The 24190-nt window shown below is 48.9% G+C and overlaps 1 protein-coding gene across 1 annotated transcript in view; it reads right to left on the bottom strand.

Annotated features, from left to right (window-relative positions):
• Positions 1-14122: 14122 nt before the first annotated feature.
• The window catches only part of DIS3L2 (DIS3 like 3'-5' exoribonuclease 2), a 316408-nt gene continuing 306340 nt past the window's right edge, over positions 14123-24190 (bottom strand). The window contains exons 20-22 of the mRNA XM_063131760.1: positions 21151-21255; positions 18218-18319; positions 14123-14758 (exon numbers count right to left, since the gene is read on the bottom strand). Coding sequence (XP_062987830.1) covers positions 14660-14758; positions 18218-18319; positions 21151-21255 — 306 coding nt within the window. The 3' untranslated portion in view covers positions 14123-14659. The remainder of the gene's footprint in view (positions 14759-18217; positions 18320-21150; positions 21256-24190) is intronic.

Here is a 24190-nt window from a genome sequence, read left to right as displayed (position 1 = left end):
CTATAAGTCCATCGAGTCCAACCCCCTGCTCAATGCAGGAATCCACCCTAAAGCATCCCTGACAGATGGTTGTCCAGCTGCCTCTTGAAGGCCTCTAGTGTGGGAGAGCCCACAACATCCTTAGATAACTGATTCCATTGTCGTACTGCTCTAACAGTCAGGAAGTTTTTCCTGATGTCCAGCTGGAATCTGGCTTCCTTTAACTTGAGCCCGTTATTCCATGTCCTGCACTCTGGGAGGATCGAGAAGAGATCCTGGCCCTCCTCTGTGTGACAACCTTTGAAGTATTTGAAGAGTGCTATCATGTCTCCCCTCAATCTTCTCTTTTAAATTATCTGCCTGCTTCCAGGAAGTTAACATGTGGAGAGCGCAAATGGATTCTCTGCACCCTTCTGACAGCTAAAAGGCTGGCAGGATAAATGCTCACGTCCTACTCCTACAATGTAATGAACTGAAGACCTTACAACGCTTTCAACCTTTGAATTGCTTCTGTATAGATGCCATCTGCAAATGGATACTTATTTGCTTTGATTCTTAGAAACCTGTATTTTCTTACCACACACACACACACACACACACACACACACACACTTCATATGCATGTATTGAAAGTGATATATTCTAATCTCTGTAGCCACATTTTCTTTCTTTTCATAGAATCATAGAATAGCAGAGTTGGAAGGGGCCTACAAGGCCATCTAGTCCAACCCCCTGCTCAATGCAGGAATCCACCCTAAAGCATCCCTGACAGATGGTTGTCCAGCTGCCTCTTGAAGGCCTCTAGTGTGGGAGAGCCCACCACCTCCCTAGGTATAATAAAAGTAAGTTTCAAATAATTATGAATGCAGAATCGCAACCTGTAGAATTTACCATTTTTCCAGTTCCCCTCCACGGAGGGTGCACACAGACCATCTCGCAAAGAGGAATACTCAACTGAACAAAAATCCAGAGAAAACCCAAGTCACCATCCAAACGAGGGGTGGACAGAGATCGGACACCAACAGTCACCAACTGGAAACTGGCACAAAAGATGCACATTTTGAATTAAAGAATTCCGAGCCCAGGAATTACTATGAACACCAGAGCTCAGCTGAGCTTCCAGTCTCTTCCAACACACAAATCCACTCCTGGTTACCTCAAAGCTCTACTTATCCAATCAGTAAAGGCTAGGCAGTATATCGTTACTGCTCTCGTTAAAAGAATTGGAAGTCAGAAATCCTGGCTGACCTAGCTGTCTATTCATTCATTCATTCATTTTGTTGCTTTTCTATACTGCCTAATAGCCAAAGCTCTTTAGGCGGCTTACCGAAATTCAAACCATGAAAACCGTTCAAAATTTTAAACAAACAACAATATAAAAGCGTAGTTTAAAATGCAATATCAAAGCACAACCAGGATAAATCCGAGCAGCAATGCAGAAATTAATACCGGTTTAAAATACAAATTTAAAACAGTATAAAGTTAAAAAAATAAGTTGATAATCTGTTAAAATACTGAGAAAATTAAAAAAAAGGTCTTATAGAATCATAGAATAGCAGAGTTGGAAGGGACCTACAAGGCCATCGAGTCCAACCCCCTGGCGTCCCAAAGAGTATCATGTAGGTCTCTGCCAGGCGAAATGGATACTGTTGTTTTTATACTGTTTTTATGTGTGTGTGTGTGTGTGTGTGTGTGTGTTTTTAAATTGTATACTTTTAATGTTTACTATTTTTAAATGTTGTAAACCGCCCAGAGAGCTTCGGCTGTGGGGCGGTATATAAATGTAAATAAATAAATAAATAAATAAATAAACCTCTCTTCTGCAAATCACCCAGAGATCTACCCAGAGAACCAAACCTATGCTCTGCCCACCTCTGATCTCTTATTTCCACTGATGCTGTGGAAATCCAACACAGGAATGTCCAGCGTAGGCCCTGCAGGTAACCAAATCCCCAGGGCAGGTGCCAGACTATTTTGAGCCCTAGGCAAGGTGAGCTACTTTCACCACCACCCGCGCAAAAAAAAATGCAAATTTGGATTTTTAAGAACAGATGTTTCCTGGAAAAAATAAGAAGCACAAAACTTGAAACGGCTAAATTTATTTTAAAGTGCAAGAAATACGTCATGCCAATTATAGCAAACAAATTGGAAAGGAAGGTCTATGGGTCTAAAATGCATTATTTAATAGGAATGTCACCTCCAAATCATCCCCCCCAACTCACACACACACTCAGCATCACTCACTCCAAACAAACACACGCATGAACACATGCATTCACTCAAAGACCCCCTGCATGCACCCCATTCACCCATACATTCTCTCTCTCTCTTCCGGGCGCGTTCCAGAAGTCCGAACGTGGAGCCGCCCCACCCCCACCCCAGCGTCCCTGGCTTCGCTTCGGCTGGGCGGGCGCGGGGCGGGTGCAGGGCGCCATCTCGCCCGCCCAGGCCCAGCTGAATCCTGGGGCCGGGCCGTCTCACAGCCAATGCGCGTGAGTGCTGCGCTGTGCCTGGCGCCCCTCTTAGCTTGGCACTCTAGGCGGCCGCCTGAGTGGCCTCTATGGTAGCACCGGCCCTGCAAATCCCTGCTCTGGAGTTCTTTCACTGTTGGCACAGACTGACACAGGCTTTTGCCCTCATCCTGCAGCTGCTAAGCTAGCCATCGCCCCAAACTCACTCACTCTCTCTCTCTCTGGCCTTAGCTAGACAGGGCGAAATCCTTGGGCGATCCCCGGGATGGTCCGTGTGCGTCCACATGATGCACAGGGGATCCCAGGATCAGGGAGGGATCATCCCTCCTTTGCCCCGGGATCTCACCCTACACTTTAGGGCCGCTTTTTCTGCAGTCTCAGGATGATCCCAAGACTGCAGAAAGTGTGGGCGGACATCACGGGTTGTCCTGGTTCCTCGCAGTTCCTCACGAGGAGATGGGACCCACGCATGGGGTGCAGAGCTCCTCAGGAGCTCTGCAGCCATTGGGGATGGGGTGGAGGGAGGGGGAAAATTAAGTTAAATTAAAAACACCCTACCTTCCAGCGCATGAGCGTTTGTGCGCTCTTCTTCCAAAGATTTAAATGGCGACCACAACGTCTTTGTCTTCCGATGTTGTCGCACACCACGTGTAAACAGAGGAGGAGATCTCGTGATAAAAATATCATGAGATCTTCACCCCTCTGTCCTGTTAGGTCTAGCTGAAGCCTCTCTCTATAAGAGGTAGCCATCTATCTTAAAGAAGCATTAAGGGCACAATCCTAGACAGGAAAAAAAACCCTACAAGAAGCCCTAGGACTCCATCTAAACATGCATAGGGTTTCGCCTTAAAACGGATGATGATATGAAGGAAACAGAGAAGAAATGAAAGAGATGGCCACGTGTTCAGATGAGGGCAACCAGGATGATCAGGGGTCTGGAAACAAAGCCCAGTGAAGAGAGACTGAAAGAACTGGGCATGTTTAGCCTGGAGAAGAGGAGATTGAGGTGAGACATGATAGCACTCTTCAAATACTTAAAAGGTTGGCACACAGAAGAGGGCCAGGATCTCTTCTCGATCCTCCCAGAGTGCAGGACACAGAATAACGGGCTCAAGTTAAAGGAAGCCAGATTCCAGCTGGACATCAGGAAAAACTTCCTAACTGTTAGAGCAGTATGACAATGGAACCAGTTACCTAGGGAGGTTGTGGGCTCTCCCACACTAGAGGCCTTCAAGAGGCAGCTGGACAACCATCTGTCAGGGATGCTTTAGGGTGGATTCCTGCATTGAGCAGGGGGTTGGACTCGATGGCTTTGTAGGCCCCTTCCAACTCTGCTATTCTATGATTCTATGCTTGAACTTGATCTTCATTTTGTTTTTGTTTTTCAGTAGTAGCTGCATCGGACAATGGTACTGTAGGGTCGGACAGTACACGAAGCAGCAAGGTTGATGAAGCTAAGCAACTTTGGTTCTGGATGGGAGACCACTGATGGAATGGATGTTCTATTTTTATTTTAAAAAGCCCTCTAGGTTACGTATTTCTCTAAGGCAGCTAGGAAAGAGCAGGACTTGCTGTCTGTAGCCTGACAGAATGAGGCCTGACAGAAATCCCGGTCTCCTGGCGCCTTGTACAGAAGACAATCTAGGATATAATTGATGAGCTCTACAATTACATTTGGCTGCAGACGCACAACTGGAATCCTGTTATCAGTAGATCCAGATACGGGGCTTGCGGGAACTGAAAGCACATTCATGTAAAGGCTCGCCTCAAAAAGAGGGACGGAAGATCTTGGAAATATTTATGCTGGTAGCCAGCCATCTTTAACGGAAAATACCAGCAGTGTGAGAAATGAACTCTCGCTACTGTAGGCCTGTCAAACTCAGAGCCTTTTTCAAACATCAGCCTTCCCCAGTCCTGTGCCCATCAGGTGTGTTGGACTACAACACCCATCATTCCCATCCAGCAGGGCTGGAAAATACCAAACACACATCAGCATATTCGAGCTCAAAGCTCTTACTGCCAGCAGTGTAACCGTAGGAGAGGCATCCCAACCGTTTACAATGGAGCCATAGGCGTGCGCATGCGGTGTGCCAGGTGTACCCAGGCACACCCTAATTTCCCAGGGCCGCCTCCGCTTTCTTCCCCCCCCCCCCCAACTGCCCCATTAGTGTGATGGGGGAGAATTACACACTTTCTGGAAGCCCGGCAAAATGTGCTTTCTCACACCCCATGGCTCCAAGTGGGGCCTTTAAGGTGCACACCCTAATAAAATGAGCTGCGCACGCCTATGAATGGAGCATAGACACCCTCTGCAGCCTGGGGCAGAGGAAGGGGCGTGGCTATTTGGGGAACCCCAGAGGGCCAGACGGAGGCCCCAGGTGGGCCGGATTTGTGTTGCAACAGCATTGAACAAGCAAAGGAAAGGTTTGGCCATATATTTTGAATGTTTCCAGTGGGGCAGGAAGTACAGACCTTTTCCTTATCTAGGTACCAAGCACAAAGCACGTTCCTTCAACTGGGCAAGGAGTACATTTCAGTCAACACAAAACACGTGCCATTTTGTTTGCTCGCTCGTAACGGCAACAGTTTGGACATATTGCAGGCAAACGGACAGTGATTGAGGCTAGGGACAGCCAAGGCTAGTTCAGGAGTTCTGGTAGATCTCTGGGTGATATTTTTGGGCACCAGCCAGGAATTCTGGCTCCCAGTAAAGGCTGTTAACTTCGACGAAATCTCTCTCTCTCTCTCTCTCTCTCTCTCTCTCTCCCTCTGCCATGATGGTCATTTGTCTGGTTTGCTCCTCCCTCACCTCTAAAATATGAGCAATGATTGTTTGCCTTTAATGCTACACTTCCGGATAGTGTTCAAGTCGTGTGTTAGAATCCCTGTTCTGTAGTCATTCAGATGTAGATTTATATCTGTTTATGAAGGTCATCTTAGTAAATCAAGGGGCAGCAATTTGTTCCAGATGTTGTTGGCCGGCAAAACCCATCATCATTCAGCACTGGCTGAGCCGGCTAAGTCTGACAGATGTTGCAGTCCGAGAACATCTGGAGCGCCCACCCGTGCAGGATATGGTTCGTTCATTGGGCTATATCCAATGTTAGTCCTAATTAGAGTAGACCCACTGAAATGAATGGGATGGAAGTTAGATTGACATTCTGTAGGCAATTTTAAGCCAAAGGTCCTATCAGGCATGTCCACGGGGCACAGCTAAAATGGCTGCTTGAATCAACATTTGCTTTTGGCCTAACGTATTTCTTTGATTGTAAGACGCACACTAATTTCAGTACCACCAACAGAAAAAAAAAACCTAAGACACACCTGCGATTCTAAGATGCACCCCATTTTAGAGATGTTTATATGGGGGGGGGGGGAGAAGTGCGTCTTAGAATCGAAGAAATAGGGTATTACTGGCAGGAAGCTTAACCTGGGGAAAAGGGAACTTTACGAGAAACTTTCTTGCTCGGTAAGGCTCATGCCTCAGACCACAAAGGACAAGTTAGGAAATTTCTGTACAAGTCAAAACAAGCTGTCCTCAAATTTGAATAAAAATGAAGAAGAGTACAGTCATAAGAGTACAATCACTTATGATGTTCAACTGTAAAACTTTATATATAAAAAGGGAAGATACTGGGGTGGGGGTGGATCATGACAGGAAGCAGCCCCTGCATGCAGAAATTTGTCTTGGTAATGTCTGAATTGTGTTTTGTCTATTTTCCTGTTGTAACCTTTGTCAAGAAATACCAAGCAAGGTGTCAATTTCTTCCAATAATTCTCTTAAGTGCACTTGCTTGGTTTTAATAAATGTTTAAAATATTATCTGTGGACATCTGTTTATAAAGAGATCTGTTTAATCACGGTGGCACAGTTGTGCCTCCATAGATAAGGCCGTCAGGAAATCCAGGATTCCACAGGTTAAATGGAAATCAGGGGTGGGTGGGTTGTTCCAACCTTAATACAGTTGGAAAGGATTTACCAATATTCCTGAAATTTGAACATGCCAGAAAGAAATGTCTGTTTTACATAATCCAAAAATGTCAGGAATTTTGGGGAAGATGGAATGGCTGGGACCAGCAAAGGTAGTCCACGTTGTCCATGAAGCATCTGGGCCTTACTGTAATCCTTGAGTAATCCATGCTGAGTCTTCTTCCCTCCACCCTCCCAAAGCCTCCGCTAAATGGGCAAAAAACACCCATCTAGCTAAAATGTAGAATAGGAGGCATGAGACGCCTCTTGCTCTGCACTGGATACCCATATAAGCCTCCGAGTTTGGAACTGAATATGATTGCACCCTAAGGAAATCACTAGGAAGGGTCCCTGCATTAACTTTAAATTAAACAACATTGTAAATAGTGATTGGCACAGTGCATTGTTTCTGACCCATGCTCCAGATCAATCCAGAACATGGTGGGGGGAATTACTAAAGCTTCTAGCGAACAAGGTATCAATAATACTTTGGTTTAAAGGCCCATTTTTAATGGGGTCTGTTTTAAGTTTATTTAAAACTGTTCTACTGAACCACTTTGTTTGCTGTATTTTCCCAAAGTGAATATCAACCTAAATGATGTACTCAGTAAGTCTGACAGCTGGGTTGCATAAAGGTGAAGCATAGTTTAATTTAAACTGTGAATCCAGTGTCAGTTCAACTTGAAAAACTCTATGCTGTTTAAAGCCCAAGACTTCAAAAGTCTAAGAGCCCTATATGAGTCTACACCTCTGGATCTAAAATAAAAATAATCCAAACAAATCAAAACCACCCCTGCTTCAAAGGAGGCTCAAAGGAGGATAAAGTTCTTAAATTGAAAAGATTCAAAGAAAAGTCCTATTTAAAAAAACCCTTAACTAACACACTGAGACCTTCTAAGTCAAATATAAATAGACACATAGATAAAAAGGTTAAGTAACCGAATAAGAAGAAAAGCAGACGTTATTGCAACTGTCACTTTGCAAAAACCAACGGGGAAGCAATTTCCACTTAACAAAATGAGGTAATGTCCATCAATTTGAATTGTTTTAAAAGGGGATTAGATGAATTCGTGGAGAAAAAGCTGTCACTGGCTATGTCAGGATCAGGCCTGTTCTCCCTAGTGTGGGGGAAGGGGTTTCAGGAGGGCAATCGGACTGTTCTTCAACTGTTCTTCACTAAAGAAAAGCAGGAAGTTAGAAAAAAAAACCCGGACAAACCTGCACGTTAAATCTGTTTGACTCTGGTAGTCCCACAATTTTTCTCCTTCCAAATGTGGGTTGCAGACAACGCTAAACTGGGAGTTGATAGAGTTGCTGGTTTGTATATTGTGTTAGTTTCTATTGTTACTTCTGTGTAGGGCCTAGCTCCAATCTGCCAATCTCAATTATGACAGTGGCAGTGACCCCATCACTGACAGCAGACTTTAAAGATGTGACTGATTACCATGGATGATTCTTGTCTTACATTGAACAAGGAAGGCAGCAAAAATATTATACCAACAGAGACGAGAGCATCCAGAATTTTGTACAGTCCACGCCAACTAAAAGTACCTTCGGAATGGGTTACTGAAATATTGTAATTCCTTTTTCTGAACTCCAAAAAACTACGAACTGCTCCTGAAAAATGCTTGTAAGCAAAAGTCTAGCTCACTTGTAAAGAAAAATGGGCAATTAAAAAGAAGATCCTGAATGAAAAAGAAGATGACACCTTTGTCAGGGAAGCAGGGACTTCAATGCCGATGCAGGTGAGGGTTTGGAACTGTTAGCCAACCTGTGTAGCAACAGATCGTCCACCTGTTGGAACTGGTGTGAGTGGACACATCAAAATGTCCCAGAACAAAAGGTGTGAGACTTACTGCTCTGAAGAATTGCGTATCAATTGCCCAAAGGCAGCAACAATTCCTGTTATCAACAGCCAACAATTTGTCCATGGCACCTGCAAAGGTTGAGAACGGCACAAAAGACACCCAGACTGCAACGAAGACGTAATTTGTTTTAGAAACGAACTACAGTGCTGTAAAATTCTGGACTCTGTTGCATTTATAGCGCCAGAACATTAAAACTGTGTTCACTCAATTGAACTTGGACTTAAGTGTAATCAGTGTATCCAGATTTTCCACAATGTGCTTTGCAGTTGGCCCAAGAGAGCAACCGGGCCTTGGGGACAATTTTTTTTAAAAAAGTGTCCACATGCAAAAGTGTCCACACAGGTCACAGTGGCAGAAGACGCAACAGAGACAGAGGCCGTTTCTACACCAGCCCGAAAATCCGGGCTGGCCACGGCTGAGTCCCTGTGCGTCCAAATGATGCACAGGGACTCCCAGGGGCAGGGGGGGACAACTGTGGGATTTTCCAGGGATAAGTACTCCCTGGGAAAACCCATTTCTTCCTGCGGTCTTGGGATCATCCTGAGACCGCGGGAGGTGTGTGAGTGCCTGTCCTGGGTTCATCCTGCCACCTCATGGGTAAACGCGAGGAGGCGGGAAACAAGCATGGTGCATGGAGTTCTTCAGGTGCTCCATGGCATAGGGGCCAGCAGGGGATTGGGATAATTTTTTTTTTTAAAAAAAAACCAACTTACTTTTCGTTTGAGCGCACGTGCGCTCATCTTCTGTAGAAAAAGAAAAAGAAAATGGCAGGCATGACATCCCTCCTTCCTCCTGGGATGTCACGCTCGCATGTGGGCAAAGGGGAGGATCTCGAGATCAAGATCTCGCGAGATCCTCCCCTCTCCTTCCCGGAACCCCGGGAGGTTTAGAAAAGGCCAGAGTGTTAGAAATGTTTGGGATCAATTTGGTGCAAAGAAGGGAATATAATAAGCAACGTGAAAAGCAATAGTAAATAGTATTTGCTATTATCAGCTTAGGCTGATATACCAGCTGTGCCCTTATCTGGACGGAGATAGCCTCGTTAGTTATCCATGCTCTGATAACCTCTCGTTTGGATTACTGCAATGCGTTATACGTGGGGCTGCCTTTGAAAACGGTCCGGAAACTTCAACTGGTACAAAACAGGGCAGCACGGTTACTAACAGGGTCTGGCCGACAAGACCACATCATGCCAGTCCTTTTCCAGCTTCATTGGCTGCCAGTCCAGGTCCGGGCCCGATTCAAAGTGCTGGTATTGACATTTAAAGCCCTAAACGGTTCGGGGCCATGTTATTTGAAGGAACGCCTCCTCCCACATGTACCTACTCGGACCCTAAGGTCCTCCTCAGGGGTCCTCCTCCGTGATCCCCTGCCAAAGGAAGTGAGGCAGGTGGCTACTAGGAGCAGGGCCTTCTCTGCTGTGGCACCCCGATTGTGGAATGAGCTCCCTAAGGAGGTTTGCTTGGCACCTACATTATATGCTTTTAGACGCCAGGTGATGACCTTTTTATTCTCCCAGCATTTTAACAATCTATAAATAAATTTTAACTTCGTGTTTTAAATTTGTAATTTTGCATTGCTGCTGTTTTGATCTGGTTGTGCTTTTATACTGCATTTTATATCGTGTTTTTAAACTGTTTGTTTTATACTTTGAATGGTTTTAATTTTTGTGAACCGCCCAGAGAGCTCCGGCTATTGGGCGGTATAGAAATGTAATAAATAAATAAATAAATAGTATGAATGTAAAGATTATAGAAAATAAGTTACCTTATATTAAATATTATTATTATTATTATTTATTTATATAGCACCATCAATGTACATGGTGCTGTACAGAGTAAAACAGTAAATAGCAAGACTCTGCAGCATAGGCTTACAATCTAACAAAATCATAGTAAAACAATAATAGGGGAAGAGAATGCAAACAGGCACAGGGTAGGGTAAGCAGGCACAGGGTAGGGTAAAACTAACAGTATAAAGCCTGCACAACATCAAGTTTTAAAAGCTTTAGGAAAAAGAAAAGTTTTTAGTTGAGCTTTAAAAGCTGCGGTTGAACTTGTAGTTCTCAAATGTTCTGGAAGAGTGTTCCAGGCGTAAGGCGCAGCAGAAGAAAATGGACGGAGCCGAGCAAGGGAAGTAGAGGCCCTTGGGCAGGCGAGAAACATGGCATCAGAGGAGCGAAGAGCACGAGCGGGGCAATAGTGTGAGATGAGAGAGGAGAGATAGGAAGGAGCTAGACCGTGAAAAGCTTTGAAGGTTAACAGGAGAAGTTTATAGTGGATTCTGAAGTGAATTGGAAGCCAATGAAGAGATTTCAGAAGCGGAGTAACATGGTCAGAGCGGCGAGCCAAGAAGATGATCTTAGCGGCAGAGTGGTGAACAGAAACCAACGGACTGATGTGAGAGGAAGGAAGGCCAGAGAGAAGAAGGTTGCAGTAGTCCAACCGTGAAATAACCAGTGCATGAACAAGCGTCTTGGCGGAAGAGACAGACAAAACTGATCGAATCCTGGCAATATTATACAGGAAAAATCGACAAGATTTAGCTACTGCCTCAATATGAGGAATAAAGGAGAGCGAGGAGTCAAATATAAAGCCAAGGCTACGAGCTTCCTTGACCGGAGTAAGCGTAACATCATTGACAGTAAGAGAGAATGAGAGATGAGGAGAAGGTTTATGAATTAACTAGGGAAATAGGAAGAAGTTCATACATTTCAATGTATACCGAAAAAATGCTGAAGGTATTGAAAAAAATTAGAGCAGGCATTGCTTTTATTAGCAAACATAAAATAAAATAAAAATGCTTTCTTTTCCTGTTGTAACCTTTGTCAACAAATGCGATGGTATCTATTTCTTTCTATAATTAAATACATTTGCTTGGTGTTAATAATGTTTAAAATGTAATCTATGAGCATCTATTTATAAAGTAACTGCGTCGAATGTAAAATGATTGAGTCGTTCTCAGCATCAGTAAAACTACACCTCTACAGACCCAGGTATAGACAAGTCGTAGGCGCCTGTGAAGGTAAAAGAAAAAGAAAAGAAAGTTCTACTTAATTAGGATTTATTATCCATAAATTGTTTTTCCTAAAATTGGATACACGCCATTGGATACAGTTGATAGTTGGCATTCCACCACAGCTGCCATTTTGCACCTAGCTGTTTGACCTCAGGATCCTGGTAAAGAAATTAAAAAGTTGATCCATAACTTGGCACTCTGTTCACCTGTGGCCTACCTAGGCTAGCCACCGGGGCTGGTCATTGGGGGTCCCTTCACCTCCCAAATGTTCTCCTCCTATAATGGGCTCTATGACTAGGGTGACCATATGGAAAGGAGGACAGAGCTCCTGTATCTTTAACAGTTGCATAGAAAAGGGGATTTCAGCAGGTGTCATTTGTATATATGGAGAACCTGGTGAAATTCTTTGAAGGCTAAAATTCTGGCCCAGTTGCTGTACGCTATCCCAATATGGATCCAGGGATTTAATACAACTGCCGAGAGTGTTCTGTCAAACTTCTTGCACTCACTTTTTGGAATGCTGAGGTGTGTGCCATTTGCTGCATTGCGCCTGGAGGCTGGCCTAGCATCTATAGAAGGAAGGGCTTGGTCCCTTGCCTTTCGATATTGGCTAAAGGTTGTATATGCCAATTCATCCCAAAGCTATCTTTATCTTTCGCAAAGGGATGTTTTTACCAGTTCACGGTTGAAAGGTTTTACTGTCAAATTGCGCATATTAGGTCTATTAATGGATTTTCTACATACACAAGATTACTCTGTGGCAAAATCCATAGTAGAACAACGGATTAAAGATATAGATTTTCAATATGCTATGACAAAGGCACGTAGATCCTGCTCTACAATACACTCTGGTCTAATTTTTTGAATTTCCCAGATATGCTAGATATCTGGACTATTTGACCATCCCCAAGTCCCGACATGCTTTTACAAGGGCTAGATTTAACTGCCTTACTTCTGCAATCTTGGAAGGGCGTTATCAGGGCACCCCATATGAGGACCGCTTGTGTCCCTCTGGTGACAAAGCAGTCGAAACGCTAGAGCATGTTTTTTTCTAATGTCGCTTCCACAGGGAGGAGAGAAATAGATTTCTTGGCCCTCTTATGAGAAAATGCCCTGGAAGGACACCCAAACAGTATTTGGAATATTTTCTGGCAGGTACAAACAAGTTAACAACAGAGTTAGTGGCTAAGTTCCTCTTCTCCGTACAAAGGTCTCACACATCGATTTCATCTTAATTGTAACTTCTATCCCATGCTGCTGTTGCTTATCTTTTGTACCAGGTGTTCTAACTATGCCTATATATTTTAAATATGTGTATGTTTTAAATAACTCTTTTAGCCTGTTCGTATAATGAACAAATGACTGGGATTTTATGGTTTTAAATTAATGATTGTGGGTATCGTTTCTATTGGGTCTGTGACCGCATAATAAAAATGTATGTATGTATTCTCTCTTCATCGCAACAGTTAAAACTACACTAGCTATAGTAGAGTGGCCAGATACAAAAAGGGGCAGGGCACCTGCACCTTGACCTGTTGTGATGAAGAGGGCATTTCACCAGGTTCTCCATATAAACAAATGACACCTGCAGAAATTCCCTTTTCTATGCAACTGTTAAAGATGCAGGAGCCCGGTCCTCCTTTTCATAGGGTCACCCTATCGATGACTCTTTATCAAGCAAGTAAGTTGTATGTAACGATGAGAAAGAGGAGCAACAGGAGCTGGTGACCATGGCGGTGAGAAGCTGGACTCCCTGAGGATGGGGTGCATGGAGGGTATGTTGCCTAAACGCCCTCAGGAATGTGGAGCCAGCACTGAGGAGAAGGCGTGGTGCCCACCAGGGCTGCCTCCCATACGTGGGCCCTGCCTCACCACCACCCCCTCTCCCGATCGTGTGCGCTATTTCCAGGCCCAGTTCAAGATCTTTGAAACTATGGAATGGAGGACTAGGGCCCCTGTACCTTTAACAGTTGCATAGAAAAGGGAATTTCAGCAGGTGTCCTTGGTAGGCATGCAGCAACTGGCAAAAAAACAAACTCTTCATCACAACGGTGAAAGCTGCAGGAGCCCTGCCCTCTTTTGCATCTGGTCACGCTAGGCAGGGCTCCTACAGCTTTCACTGTGGTGAGGAAGAGGGAGTTTCATCAGGTGCTGCATGCACACAAATGAAATTCCCTTTTCTATGCAACAGTTAAAGATACAGGAGCCCTGTCCTCCTTTCCATAGGGTCACCCTAATCCATCCCGCTCCGGATTTCCAGTTTTTTCTTACAGTGGTTATCTTTTCGGCGCCAGGTCAAGACCTTTCTCTTCTCCCAGGCATTTTAAGCAGCATTTAATAACGTTAAGTTTGTTTTTAATGGACCCCAGAATTGTTGTTTTAAATGGCTACTGTTGTTGTTTTTATACTGTTTTTATGTTTTTTTAATTTTTTGTGTACTTTTAATGTTTACTATTTTTAATTGTTGTAAAGCGCCCAGAGAGCTTCGGCTGGGGGGCGGTATATAAATGTAATAAAATAAATAAATAAATAAATAAATAAATAAAGAGGCAGCTGGACAACCATCTGTCAGGGATGCTTTAGGGTGGGTTCCTGCATTGAGTAGGGGGTCGGACTAGATGGCCTTTTAGACCCCTTCCGACTGCTATTTTATGATTCTATGAAAGAGGAAGAGAACACCGCAGCTCCTTCTTCACAATGATTTCAGAACTTCCTTTCCTGTTGGCAACGGGAAGTGGGAGAGTTCCAGGGAAACCAGCGGATGCAGAAACACAGCGGTGGACGAAAACACACGCAAGGACCCATATTGACCACGTTTTTATTATGCGATGGAGGGCAGCCCAAACAGAAGGGCCTCGGCAGGCAGCTGGCTGGTGGCTAGCAGGAACACGAAGCAAGGGGCGGTTTAGGCCAGCCTTCTCCAACGCGGTGTCCTCCAGATGTTGGGCTGCAGCGCCCATGCCGGCTGGGGATGATGGGTGTTGCCGTTCCACACATCTGGAGGGCCCCAAGCTGGTGAAGGCGGCCTCAAGCACAGGGAAACACGTCGGCTGGGTGAGGGACAGGGGACACACACAGCGTTTAAGGAAAGAAAGGGTCTAAAAAGGGAGATTCTAAAACAGTTCGTGTTCCTGAGATTTCCGTTCCCATCCGTTGGGAACGGGCTCAGAGCTGCCCACCGGCTTGGGTTAAAATGCAGAGATAAAACAAAACTCCATCCGTAAAAACGACGACGACGAAAGGCCCACAGCCTGACTTTGGTCTGTTTGTTTGGAGAACAGAATCCTTGCAGGGTGCAGCAGGAGTAGGAACCCCTAAGCTTCGGCTGGGGTCTGCCTCCGGAAGCCCACGAGGTCACTCCCCTCCGCCAGGCCTCTTCAGCATCGCGCTGTACTTCAAGGGGACGTTGTCGGACCGCAAGACGACCTCCACCAAGCTGAAAATGCTGATGACCTTGGGCAACAGAGCAGAGGAAGGGCAGAGGTTAGCTGGCTGGAAGCTGGCTGCTCCTTAGAGGCTCGAACCTGCCCCGGACTCACAGAAGGAGGGTCGGGCAGTGGTTATTGGGCCAGGAGAGCCAAAACAGAGCCTCTGAACCCAGAGGCAGTCTATCTTTGAATACCAGATCCTGTGGACAAGTGAGGGTATGACTTTGAGTCTCAGCAGATCTTATGCAGACCGCCATGTGTGATCTCCGGCTTAGCAGCCATGGAATAAGAGGAGAGGTCCTCTTACGGATCAGTAACTGGTTAAGTTGCTGATTACCAGTCCTTTTCCAGCTTCATTGGCTGCCAGTCCAGGTCCGGGCCCGATTCAAAGTGCTGGTATTGACATTTAAAGCCCTAAACGGTTTGGGGCCAGGTTATTTGAAGGAACGCCTCCTCCCATATGTACCTGCCTGGACCTTAAGATCATCCACAGGGGTCCTTGTCCGTGAGCCCCTACCAAAGGAAGTGAGGCAGGTGGCTACTAGGAGGAGGGCTTTCTCCGCTGTGGCACCCCGGTTGTGGAATGAGCTCCCCAGAGAGGTCCGCCTGGCGCCTACACTGTACTCCTTTCGTCGCCAGCTGAAGACCTTTTTATTCTCTCAGTATTTTAACACTTAATTTGAACTTAAATTTAAATCTTACTGTTCTAACTCTGTATTTTAATCTTACATCAATTTTGCTGTGTGGTTTTTATCCTGGTTGTGCTTTTTATACTGTATTTTGTAATTGTGCTTTTATCATGTTGGTTGTTTTTATTATGGTTTTAATTTTTGTGAACCGCCCAGAGAGCTTCGGCTATTGGGCGGTATAGAAATGTAATAAATAAATAAATAAATAAATAAATAAGAAGCAGAGAGTAGGAATACATGGTACATTCAATGGAGGGATGTAAATAGGGGGGTCCCACAGGGATCGGTAATGGGACCAATTCTTTCCAACTTGTTCATAAATGTTCTGGAATTAGGAGTGAGCAGTGAAGTGGCCAAGTCTGCTGACGACACCAAATTATTTAAGGTGGTTAAAACAAAGGGATTGTGCAGAGCTCCAAAGGGATCTCTCCAAGCTGGGAGGGTGGGCATCCGAATGGCAGATGCAGTTCAATGTCAGCCAGTGTAAGGCGATGCACGTTGGGGCAAAAAAAACCAACTTCAAGTATAACCTGATGGGATCTGAGCTGGCAGGGACGGAGCAAGAAAGAGATCTTGGGATTGTGGTGGACAGCTCCATGGAAGTGTCCACCCAGCGTGCAGCTACTGTAAAAACAGTCTATGCTAGGGATAGTTAAGAAAAGGAATTGAGAATTAAAATGCCAATATCATACTGCCTTTCTCCAAATCTATGGTGTGGCCACACTGCGTCTCAACCTTTTTGCATAGTTGGTGGAGTCCACTGGGAAAACATGCAGCCTTCCGCCAGCCGTCCCCCTTACCCTGCGCTCCGCTTCCCCCTTGCTTCCCGCTCCGCTTCCCCCTTGCTGCACTTCCCCCTTGCTCCGTGCTCTGCTTCCCCCTTGCCCCGCTTCCCCTTGCCCCACTTCCCCCTGCCCCGCTTCCCCCCTGCTCCATGCTCCACTTTCCCCTTGCTCCGCGCTCCGCTTCCCCCTTGCTCCGCGCTCCGCTTCCCCTTGCTCCGCTTCCCCCTTGCTCTGCGCTCCGCTTCCCCCTTGCCCCGCTTCCCCCTTCTCCGCTTCCCCCTTGCTCCGTGCTCCGCTTCCCCCTTGCCCCGCTTCCCCCCTGCTCCATGCTCCCCTTCCCCCTTGCTCCGCTTCTCCCTTGCCCCGCTTCCCCCCTGCTCCATGCTCCCCTTCCCCCTTGCTCCGCTTCCCCCTTGCCCCGCTTCCCCCTTGCTCCATGCTCCGCTTCCCCCTTGCTCCGCGCTCCGCTTCCCCCTTGCCCCGCTTCCCCCCTGCTCCATGCTCCGCTTCCCCTTGCTCTGCGCTCCGCTTCCCCCTTGCCCCGCTTCCCCCTTGCTCTGCGCTCCGCTTCCCCCTTGCTCCGCGCTCTGCTTCCCCCTTGCCCCGCTTCCCCCCTGCTCCATGCTCCGCTTCCCCCTTGCTCTGCGCTCCGCTTCCCTCTTGCCCTGCTTCCCCCTTGCTCCGCGCTCCGCTTCCCCCTTGCCCCACTTCCCCCTGCTCTGCTTCCCCTTGCCCCGCTTCCCCCTTGCTCCACGCTCCGCTTCCCTTTTGCTCCGCGCTCTGCTTCCCCCTTGCCTTGTAGAACCAGCTGTGGGGGAGCCCAGCATTCCCTATGTCCTTGGAAGGTTTAGGGATGGTGTGTGTGTGTGTGTGTGTGTTTGAAGCTACGGATGATCACCCCCTGCTTGCCTCTGTAAGCCTGTGCCCGCTGCATCCCTCACCAGGTGGCTGGGGCGAGGTCCCTTGCCAGGAACTTCAAAACCATTCGCCAGGGCCTTACTGTCAGGGCTGCCAGCTTGCGCTTGACACCAGAGCAGAGCTTAATCAAGCCCAACACGCGCAAGGCCTCCTGAGCGAATGGATGCCAGGGATGAGCCTGCGAGAGAGATGGCCAGCCCCCAGGAAAGCCTCTGGCCCTGGGAAATCTGCCTTGGGTGGGGGCGGTTGGGAAAGGCCGGCGCCGCTGGATCTGAGCCCTGCCCCAGGCAGGGGAGGCAAAGTGGAGCGCAGGAGGAACGCGGCAACACTGTGCCAGGGGTGGGTGGAGATGGGGGGGCTGGTCGGGAGGATGGAGCGGTGAGCCTGCCAGAGCTTACGCCGCATCGTTAACAACCTGGAAGGGGGAGGAGGGAACAACGCACTAATTAAACACTTGGAGAAGGATGAAGTCAGGAAGGCCTTGCAAAGAGGGGAGGGGCTAGGAAACACAGCTGGCAGCGGGATCGGGACGAGCGGAGAAGCAGCCCTGATCACCCCGGGGGAATCGCCTGCCCTTGCTACGGAGGGAGCGAGATGTTCCACGAGTTGGCAGACAGCGAGGGAACAGCCAAGCGGATACTCCAGCGCAAGCCGGCCCCAGCCCAAGCCAGCCTTCCTGCCTTCCTTCCAGACAGGCTTGAGCAAAAAGCAGCCTCGGACCTAGAGAGCGACGCCAGGAGGGGCAGCAGAGCCCCGGTTTGCGCGTGGAAGGATCCGAGTTCGCATCCTCCAGTGAAAAGGATCGGGGGGCCCGTCTGGGGAGAAACTTCCACGGCCAGAGATGCTGGAGGGGCTCTGCCAGTGAGGGCAGGCCAGACTGCCAAACGTGTCGGACTACACCTCCCAGCCATTGGGCTTGCTGGCCGGAGGATGCTGGGAGTTGGAGTTGGAGCGCAGCGCACCGTGCCCGGGAAGGCTGGCAGAGGCCGTCTTGGGCCCGATGCAGAAATGGTGGACGGCTGTGCCTTTGAGGTCCCCCCAAGGCCCTCCCGCTCTCCCTGGGCAGGGCGGGACTGGTGGTGTGGAGGTCACCTGTTGCTCAGCCTCCCGCTCCTGGCTCTCAGGTGCCCACATCAGGGTCAGCTGCGGCTTCTTGCCCACCTTCTGGAACTGGAATCCCACCAGCGGCAGAGCCTGCAAGAGAAAGGAGAGACCGGCGACCTCAGGGAGCCATGCGGAGGCGGGCAGACGTCCAAGGCAGGAATCAATGTTCAGGGATGCTGACACCTGACAGGGTCGCCCCGTAGGTGAGGGGATGCCCTGCATGGCAGACTTCGGTGTGCATTTGCTCCGGAGACTCGGAATAGACTGAAACAGGAACCTGCATTCTGAAAAGTGTGTGCGCGCGCCCACCTGCCTGCTTTTCGACACACACTGCTGAGACGCAGGTCTGGACCGGGCCAGGTCTGCCACTTTGCCAAGTGCCACCCACAATCCTGTAAGCCAGTTCTGGTATTTTGAGAGAGGGAGGAAAAGGTCTCCCTGTCCACCTCCTCCACACCACGCATCATTTTGTACACCTCTATCAGGGCTGCCCCTTACTGCCGCTTTGCTCCGAGCGAAACAGTGCCAGCTGTTGCAAAGCTTCCCTCATAGGGGAGGTGCTCCAACCCCTGGATTCTTTTAGCTGCCCCAAGGGGATTCAGCGTCCTCCCTATTTAAAGAAAGGAAAAGCCGCCCAGAAGACTGGGGATGGATGACCAGCAGCTCCTCCAGGACGCGGGAGCTAAACGCGGCTGGAATTCACCCCCCAGCGCTGAAGTGCGACGTCAAATCGACACGCCGGCTCTTCTCAGCTTGTTCCTAGGCCCCGAGCCTTGCCCTCCCCTGTAACCTGGACTTCCTCGGACCTTGAACCCTGGACCGGACGAGGGCTCTTCCCTGTCCCCGTGAATTTCCTTCGTCCCAAGCCCGGCACCCAGCTTTTGTTCGTCCTGCATCACCCACCCTCCTTCCCTGGCCTTGACGGGTTCATTACCGGGTTTATCTGCACGGGATTTAGGGCTGTCGGCGTAATTCAGCTCCGGTCAGGCCGGCAATTCCTGACCACCGGTCACACTAGCCGTGACCAAAGCATCTGGAGGGCGCCAGGTTTGGGAAGGTTGAGACTGGCGGATACAAGGGCGCGTAAGGATTTCATGTATAGGTTAAAAGCCATAAAACTCATCCCTTCTCCCAGGCGGTTCTCCCCAATGCCCTGGGTGAAGCACGAGCCCTCCTTGACAAGGCAGGAGGGGCGCAGCCCACATGGCTCCCTGCCACGTGGACCAACTTCCTAACCTTGGAACGGGCAGGAGCTGCCGCCTGGCGCAGGTGCCAGGGAACGGGGAACGTCCCCCTCGGCGCCTCCGAGCTCCCATTTCCGAAGGTGAAATTAAAAACAACTTCTCCCCGTCTCCTCGTTTCCAGAGGCCAAAGCACTCTCCGCGCTGTTATCGGCTCGGTTTTATTGCGCTGCTACGAGTGGGTAATTATCCCCCTTGGAAGGGTTCTGGTCGAGGGGCAGACGGAGGGCGGAGGAGACGGAGGGGCACCCCCCACGCCGCCCGGCTCCTCCAGGCCGCCACGCACAGGATGGCTCATTATCCTTGAAAGCCGAGGCACGAGGGCGCCCCCACAAACAGTCAGTCACGGAAGGCAAACAAGACATCTGGTCCCCTCAAGATGTCATGGACTACAACTCCCAGCATCCACAGTCAGAATGGGCAGCGCCCTGCTTGGTGGGGATGCTGGGTGTTGTATTCCAAAACGCCCAGAGGGTGTCGGACTTGGGCCATGGACATTCCTAACCTGTCACCCTCCAGATGTCATGGACTACAACTCCCAGTATCCCCAGTCAGGATGGGCAGCGCCCTGCTGGGTGGGGATGCTTGGTGTTGCATTCCAAAACACCCAGAGGGTCTCGGACTGGGGCCATGGTCATTCCTAACCTGTCACCCTCCAGATGTCATGGACTACAACTCCCAGCATCCCCAGTCAGGATGGGTAGTGGCCCTGCTGGGTGGGGATGCTGGGCGTTGTATTCCAAAATGCCCAGAGGGTGTCGGACTTGGGCCATGGTCATTCCCAACCTGTCACCCTCCAGATGTCATGGACTACAACTCCCAGTATCCCCAGTCAGGATGGGTAGCGGCCCTGCTGGGTGGGGATGCTGGGCATTGTATTCCAAAATGCCCAGAGGGTGTCAGACTGCAGCCATGGTCATTCCCAACCTGGCACCCTCTAGATGTCATGGACTACAACTCTAACCCGAACCCTAACCCTCTGGGCATTTTGGAATACAAATGCCTATAACACCCCCAACCTCCTCACCTGCCTCCAGACCGAGACAGAGGCAGGTAAGCCCCCCTCCCCCCTTACCTGGCTCCACCGCCGTCACCGGACCGTGACAGAGGCAGGTAAGCCCCCCTCTCCCCTTACCTGCCTCTATCGCGGTCTGGCGATGGCTTCAACTGAGGCCCAGGCCTCAAACAGGAAGACCAGGCCGTGGGCACGGCCTGGTCTTCCGGTTTGAAGCTGAAGCCTCAGCTGAAGCCGCCACTGGACCGCAACAGAGGCAGGTAAGCCCCCGTCCCATCCTGCCCCCTCACCTGGCTCTGCCGCCATCACCGCACGGACTGCAGCGGCGCCAAGTAAACCCCCCTCCCGCCACACTTACCTTTTTTTCGGAGCTCCGGATCAAGGCAAAGGATCCACTTGGTCTCGATCCGCAGCTCCCCTGACCCGATCCGTCTCCGCCTTCGTCGGAGGCGAATCAGGCCGCTCCGCTATCGGTTCTAAGAACCGAAGCGAAGTGGAGCACAGCCCTACTATAAACTGCCTCTCTTCCCAAGGAGCCCAAAGCGGTGTAAGCAATCACGCAGCTCAGCTAAAACAAAACAAAAAATCTATACAGAGTAAAAACATTAAGACCAATTTTACAATTGGGTTTACAGTTGCCCGCAGGGCTGGAGGGGGACGCTTACGTTGCAGTAGATGCGTTTCTGGACGCCGAACCTCAGCACCAGGACGTCAAAGGCTTCGTTGAGGACGCCCATCACCATGGCTTCTGACTCCAGGGGGCCACACTCCTGGAAGAAAATGCCAGGAAGGTGAGATAAGCAGGGCAGGGGGGGCGCCCCAAATTCCCAGAGGCCCTAGGAATGCCGCCCTATTCAAAACCACACTGGAGAAGATTTGGGAGCGATCAGGAGGCCCTTGAGCGTCCGGCTCTCCGCATGCCTCCCGCAGCGTTCTGGGCGGCAGGAGACAGGTGTTCTGCCATCCAAGAAGGGCACAGTGCTCAGGGAGAGGCAAATATTTGGCAAGAGCGAGACGATGGCAAACTGATCACCAGTTTGGATGGCTGGATAAATTCCTGGAGGCAAAGGCTATCGATGGCTACTAGCCCTGATGGTTGTGTGCTACCTCCAGTATCCGAGGCAGGAAGCCTGTGTGCACCAGTTGCTGGGGAACATGGGCGGGAGGGTGCTGTTGCATCATGTCCTGCTTCTTCATCCCTGGCCGATGGCTGGTTGCCCACTGTGGGAACAGAGTGCCAGACTAGACGGACCCTTGGTCTGATCCAGCAGGGCACTTCTGATGTTCTGATCTACCCTATGCCACTCAACTTCAGCAGATGTGTCAGGACCCACTTAGGCAGCCTTCGTTAACTACAACTCCCATCATCCCCAACCTGCTCTGCTGGCTGGGGGATGTTGGGAATTGCAACCCAACACCACTGGAGGGCGCCAGGTTGGCGAAGGCTGCACTTCTGGGCTGCGGCCTGACCGAGGGTGGGTCTGAATCGTAGCACTACCACCGTACAAACGCACGGTCAAAAATGAAGACGTGGATCCCCAAAGGCCTGCATGGACTCCAGGTAGGGCCCAAACCTGAAAAGGCTGAAGACTCCAGGTCTACTTCAACTGGCAGTCACTCTCTAAGCTCTCGTGGAGAGGAAGGCTTTCCCCACCAGCTGCTCCCTGATCCTTTTTGGGGTGGCGGGGGTAGGGGCTGTTATTTTCTAATGGAACATTTTCACGACATTTAGAACAGAAGAATCCCCCCCTCTCGCCCATCACATAGTTAGTGATGTAAGAAATAGAACAATCAGCCTGTGTTCCTCATGTCCTCTCACCCCAGGTCACGGACATGTATGAAGTTCTGGGTCTTTAAAGTCACATTATTTATTTGGTTTATTTAAAACGATTTTTTTAGGCCGCCTTTAGAGGCAGAATTATTTATTATTATTATTATTATTATTATTATTATTATTATTATTATTATTATTTATATAGCACCATCAGTGTACATGGTGCTGTACAGAGTAAAACAGTAAATAGCAAGACCCTGCCGCATAGGCTTACATTCTAATAAAATCATAATAAAACAATAAGGAGGGGAAGAGAATGCAAACAGGCACAGGGTTAGGGTAAACAGGCACAGGGTAGGGTAAAACTAACAGTATAAAGTCAGAACAAAATCAAGTTTTAAAAGCTTTAGGAAAAAGAAAAGTTTTTAGCTGAGCTTTAAAAGCTGCGGTTGAACTTGTAGTTCTCAAATGTTCTGGAAGAGCGTTCCAGGCATAAGGGGCAGCTGAAGAAAATGGACGAAGCTGAGCAAGGGAAGTAGAGGCCCTTGGGCAGGCGAGAAACATGGCATCAGAGGAGCGAAGAGCACGAGCGGGGCAATAGTGTGAGATGAGAGAGGAGAGATAGGAAGGAGCTAGACCGTGAAAAGCTTTGAAGGTCAACAAGAGAAGTTTATATTGGATTCTGAAGTGAATTGGAAGCCAATGGAGAGATTTCAGAAGTGGAGTAACATGGTCAGAGCGGCGAGCCAAGAAGATGATCTTAGCGGCAGCGTGGTGGACAGAAACCAACGGATTGATGTGAGAAGAAGGAAGAACCCTTGCAAAGTGACGTGGGAGATGAAAACGATAAAAAGCAGTGGAAAATCCATCAACATTCAATGAAAATGCTGTAAAAATGCAACACCAAGGAAACGTGCAGATAATGAAAAGGCATGTGAGCCTTCAGGGCCTTCTGGAAGACCTGCAAAGAAGGGGCCTGACGAAGCCCTGATAGAAGCGGATTCCAGAAATGTGGGGCCACCGCTGAAAAGTCCCTCTCTCTTATACGCCCCAGCCTAAACACCCTTGAAGGTGGGAAGGTGAGAAGGGCCTCTGCTGATGACCTCAGAATGAGGGCAAGCTAGTACAGGAGATGGCGGCCTGTCAGGAAACGTAGGCCCTGAACCGATTTTCCTTTTAACTGGAGAGGCCACGGATTTAACCTGCGACGTGCTGCATGCAAAAGCCCGTGCGCTCTACCGCTGAGCTACGGATCTCTGCCTGAGGCAAACAGGGGGGTGTTCACCCATCCCGAATAAGTCTTTCGGTGCTATCCCTTCCAGTCCAAAGAATCTGGGAGAAGCAGATCACCAGCCCCCTCCCTCGAAGCAAGGCAGAACAAGATCCAGGCAGAATCAACTGCTCCAGAAGGACAGGAAGACGGTGTGTAGGAATGTATATACATATGTGGTAGAATCGTGAACATGTACAAAAATTATGGGAAATGGTGTATAGAGAAATACATGAAATAACTGGAATGGATTTAGAAGAAACACCAAGTGTAGCATTACTAAAGAAAGCTGAGTGAAGGAAGATAGATGCTTTTGAACTGTGGTGTTGGAGGAAAATCCTGAGAGTGCCTTGGACTGCAAGAAGATCAAACCAGTCCATACTCCAGGAAATAAAGCCAGACTGCTCACTTGAGGGAATGGTATTAAAGGCAAAACTGAAGTTCTTTGGCCACATAATGAGAAGACAGGATACCCTGGAGAAGAGGCTGATGCTAGGGAAAGTGGAGGCAAAAGGAAGAGGGGCCGACCAAGGGCAAGATGGAGGGATGATATTCTGGAGGTGACAGACTTGACCTTGGGGGAGCTGGGGGTGGCGACGGCCGACAGAAAGCTCTGGCGTGGGCTGGTCCATGAAGTCACGAGGAGTCGGAAACGACTGAA

Source organism: Elgaria multicarinata, chromosome 8 (assembly GCF_023053635.1).
Source record: "Elgaria multicarinata webbii isolate HBS135686 ecotype San Diego chromosome 8, rElgMul1.1.pri, whole genome shotgun sequence".
NCBI classification, from domain to species: domain Eukaryota; kingdom Metazoa; phylum Chordata; class Lepidosauria; order Squamata; family Anguidae; genus Elgaria; species Elgaria multicarinata.
The sequence above is the reverse complement of the archived record's forward strand: the minus strand, read 5'-3'. Positions and strand labels throughout refer to the sequence as shown.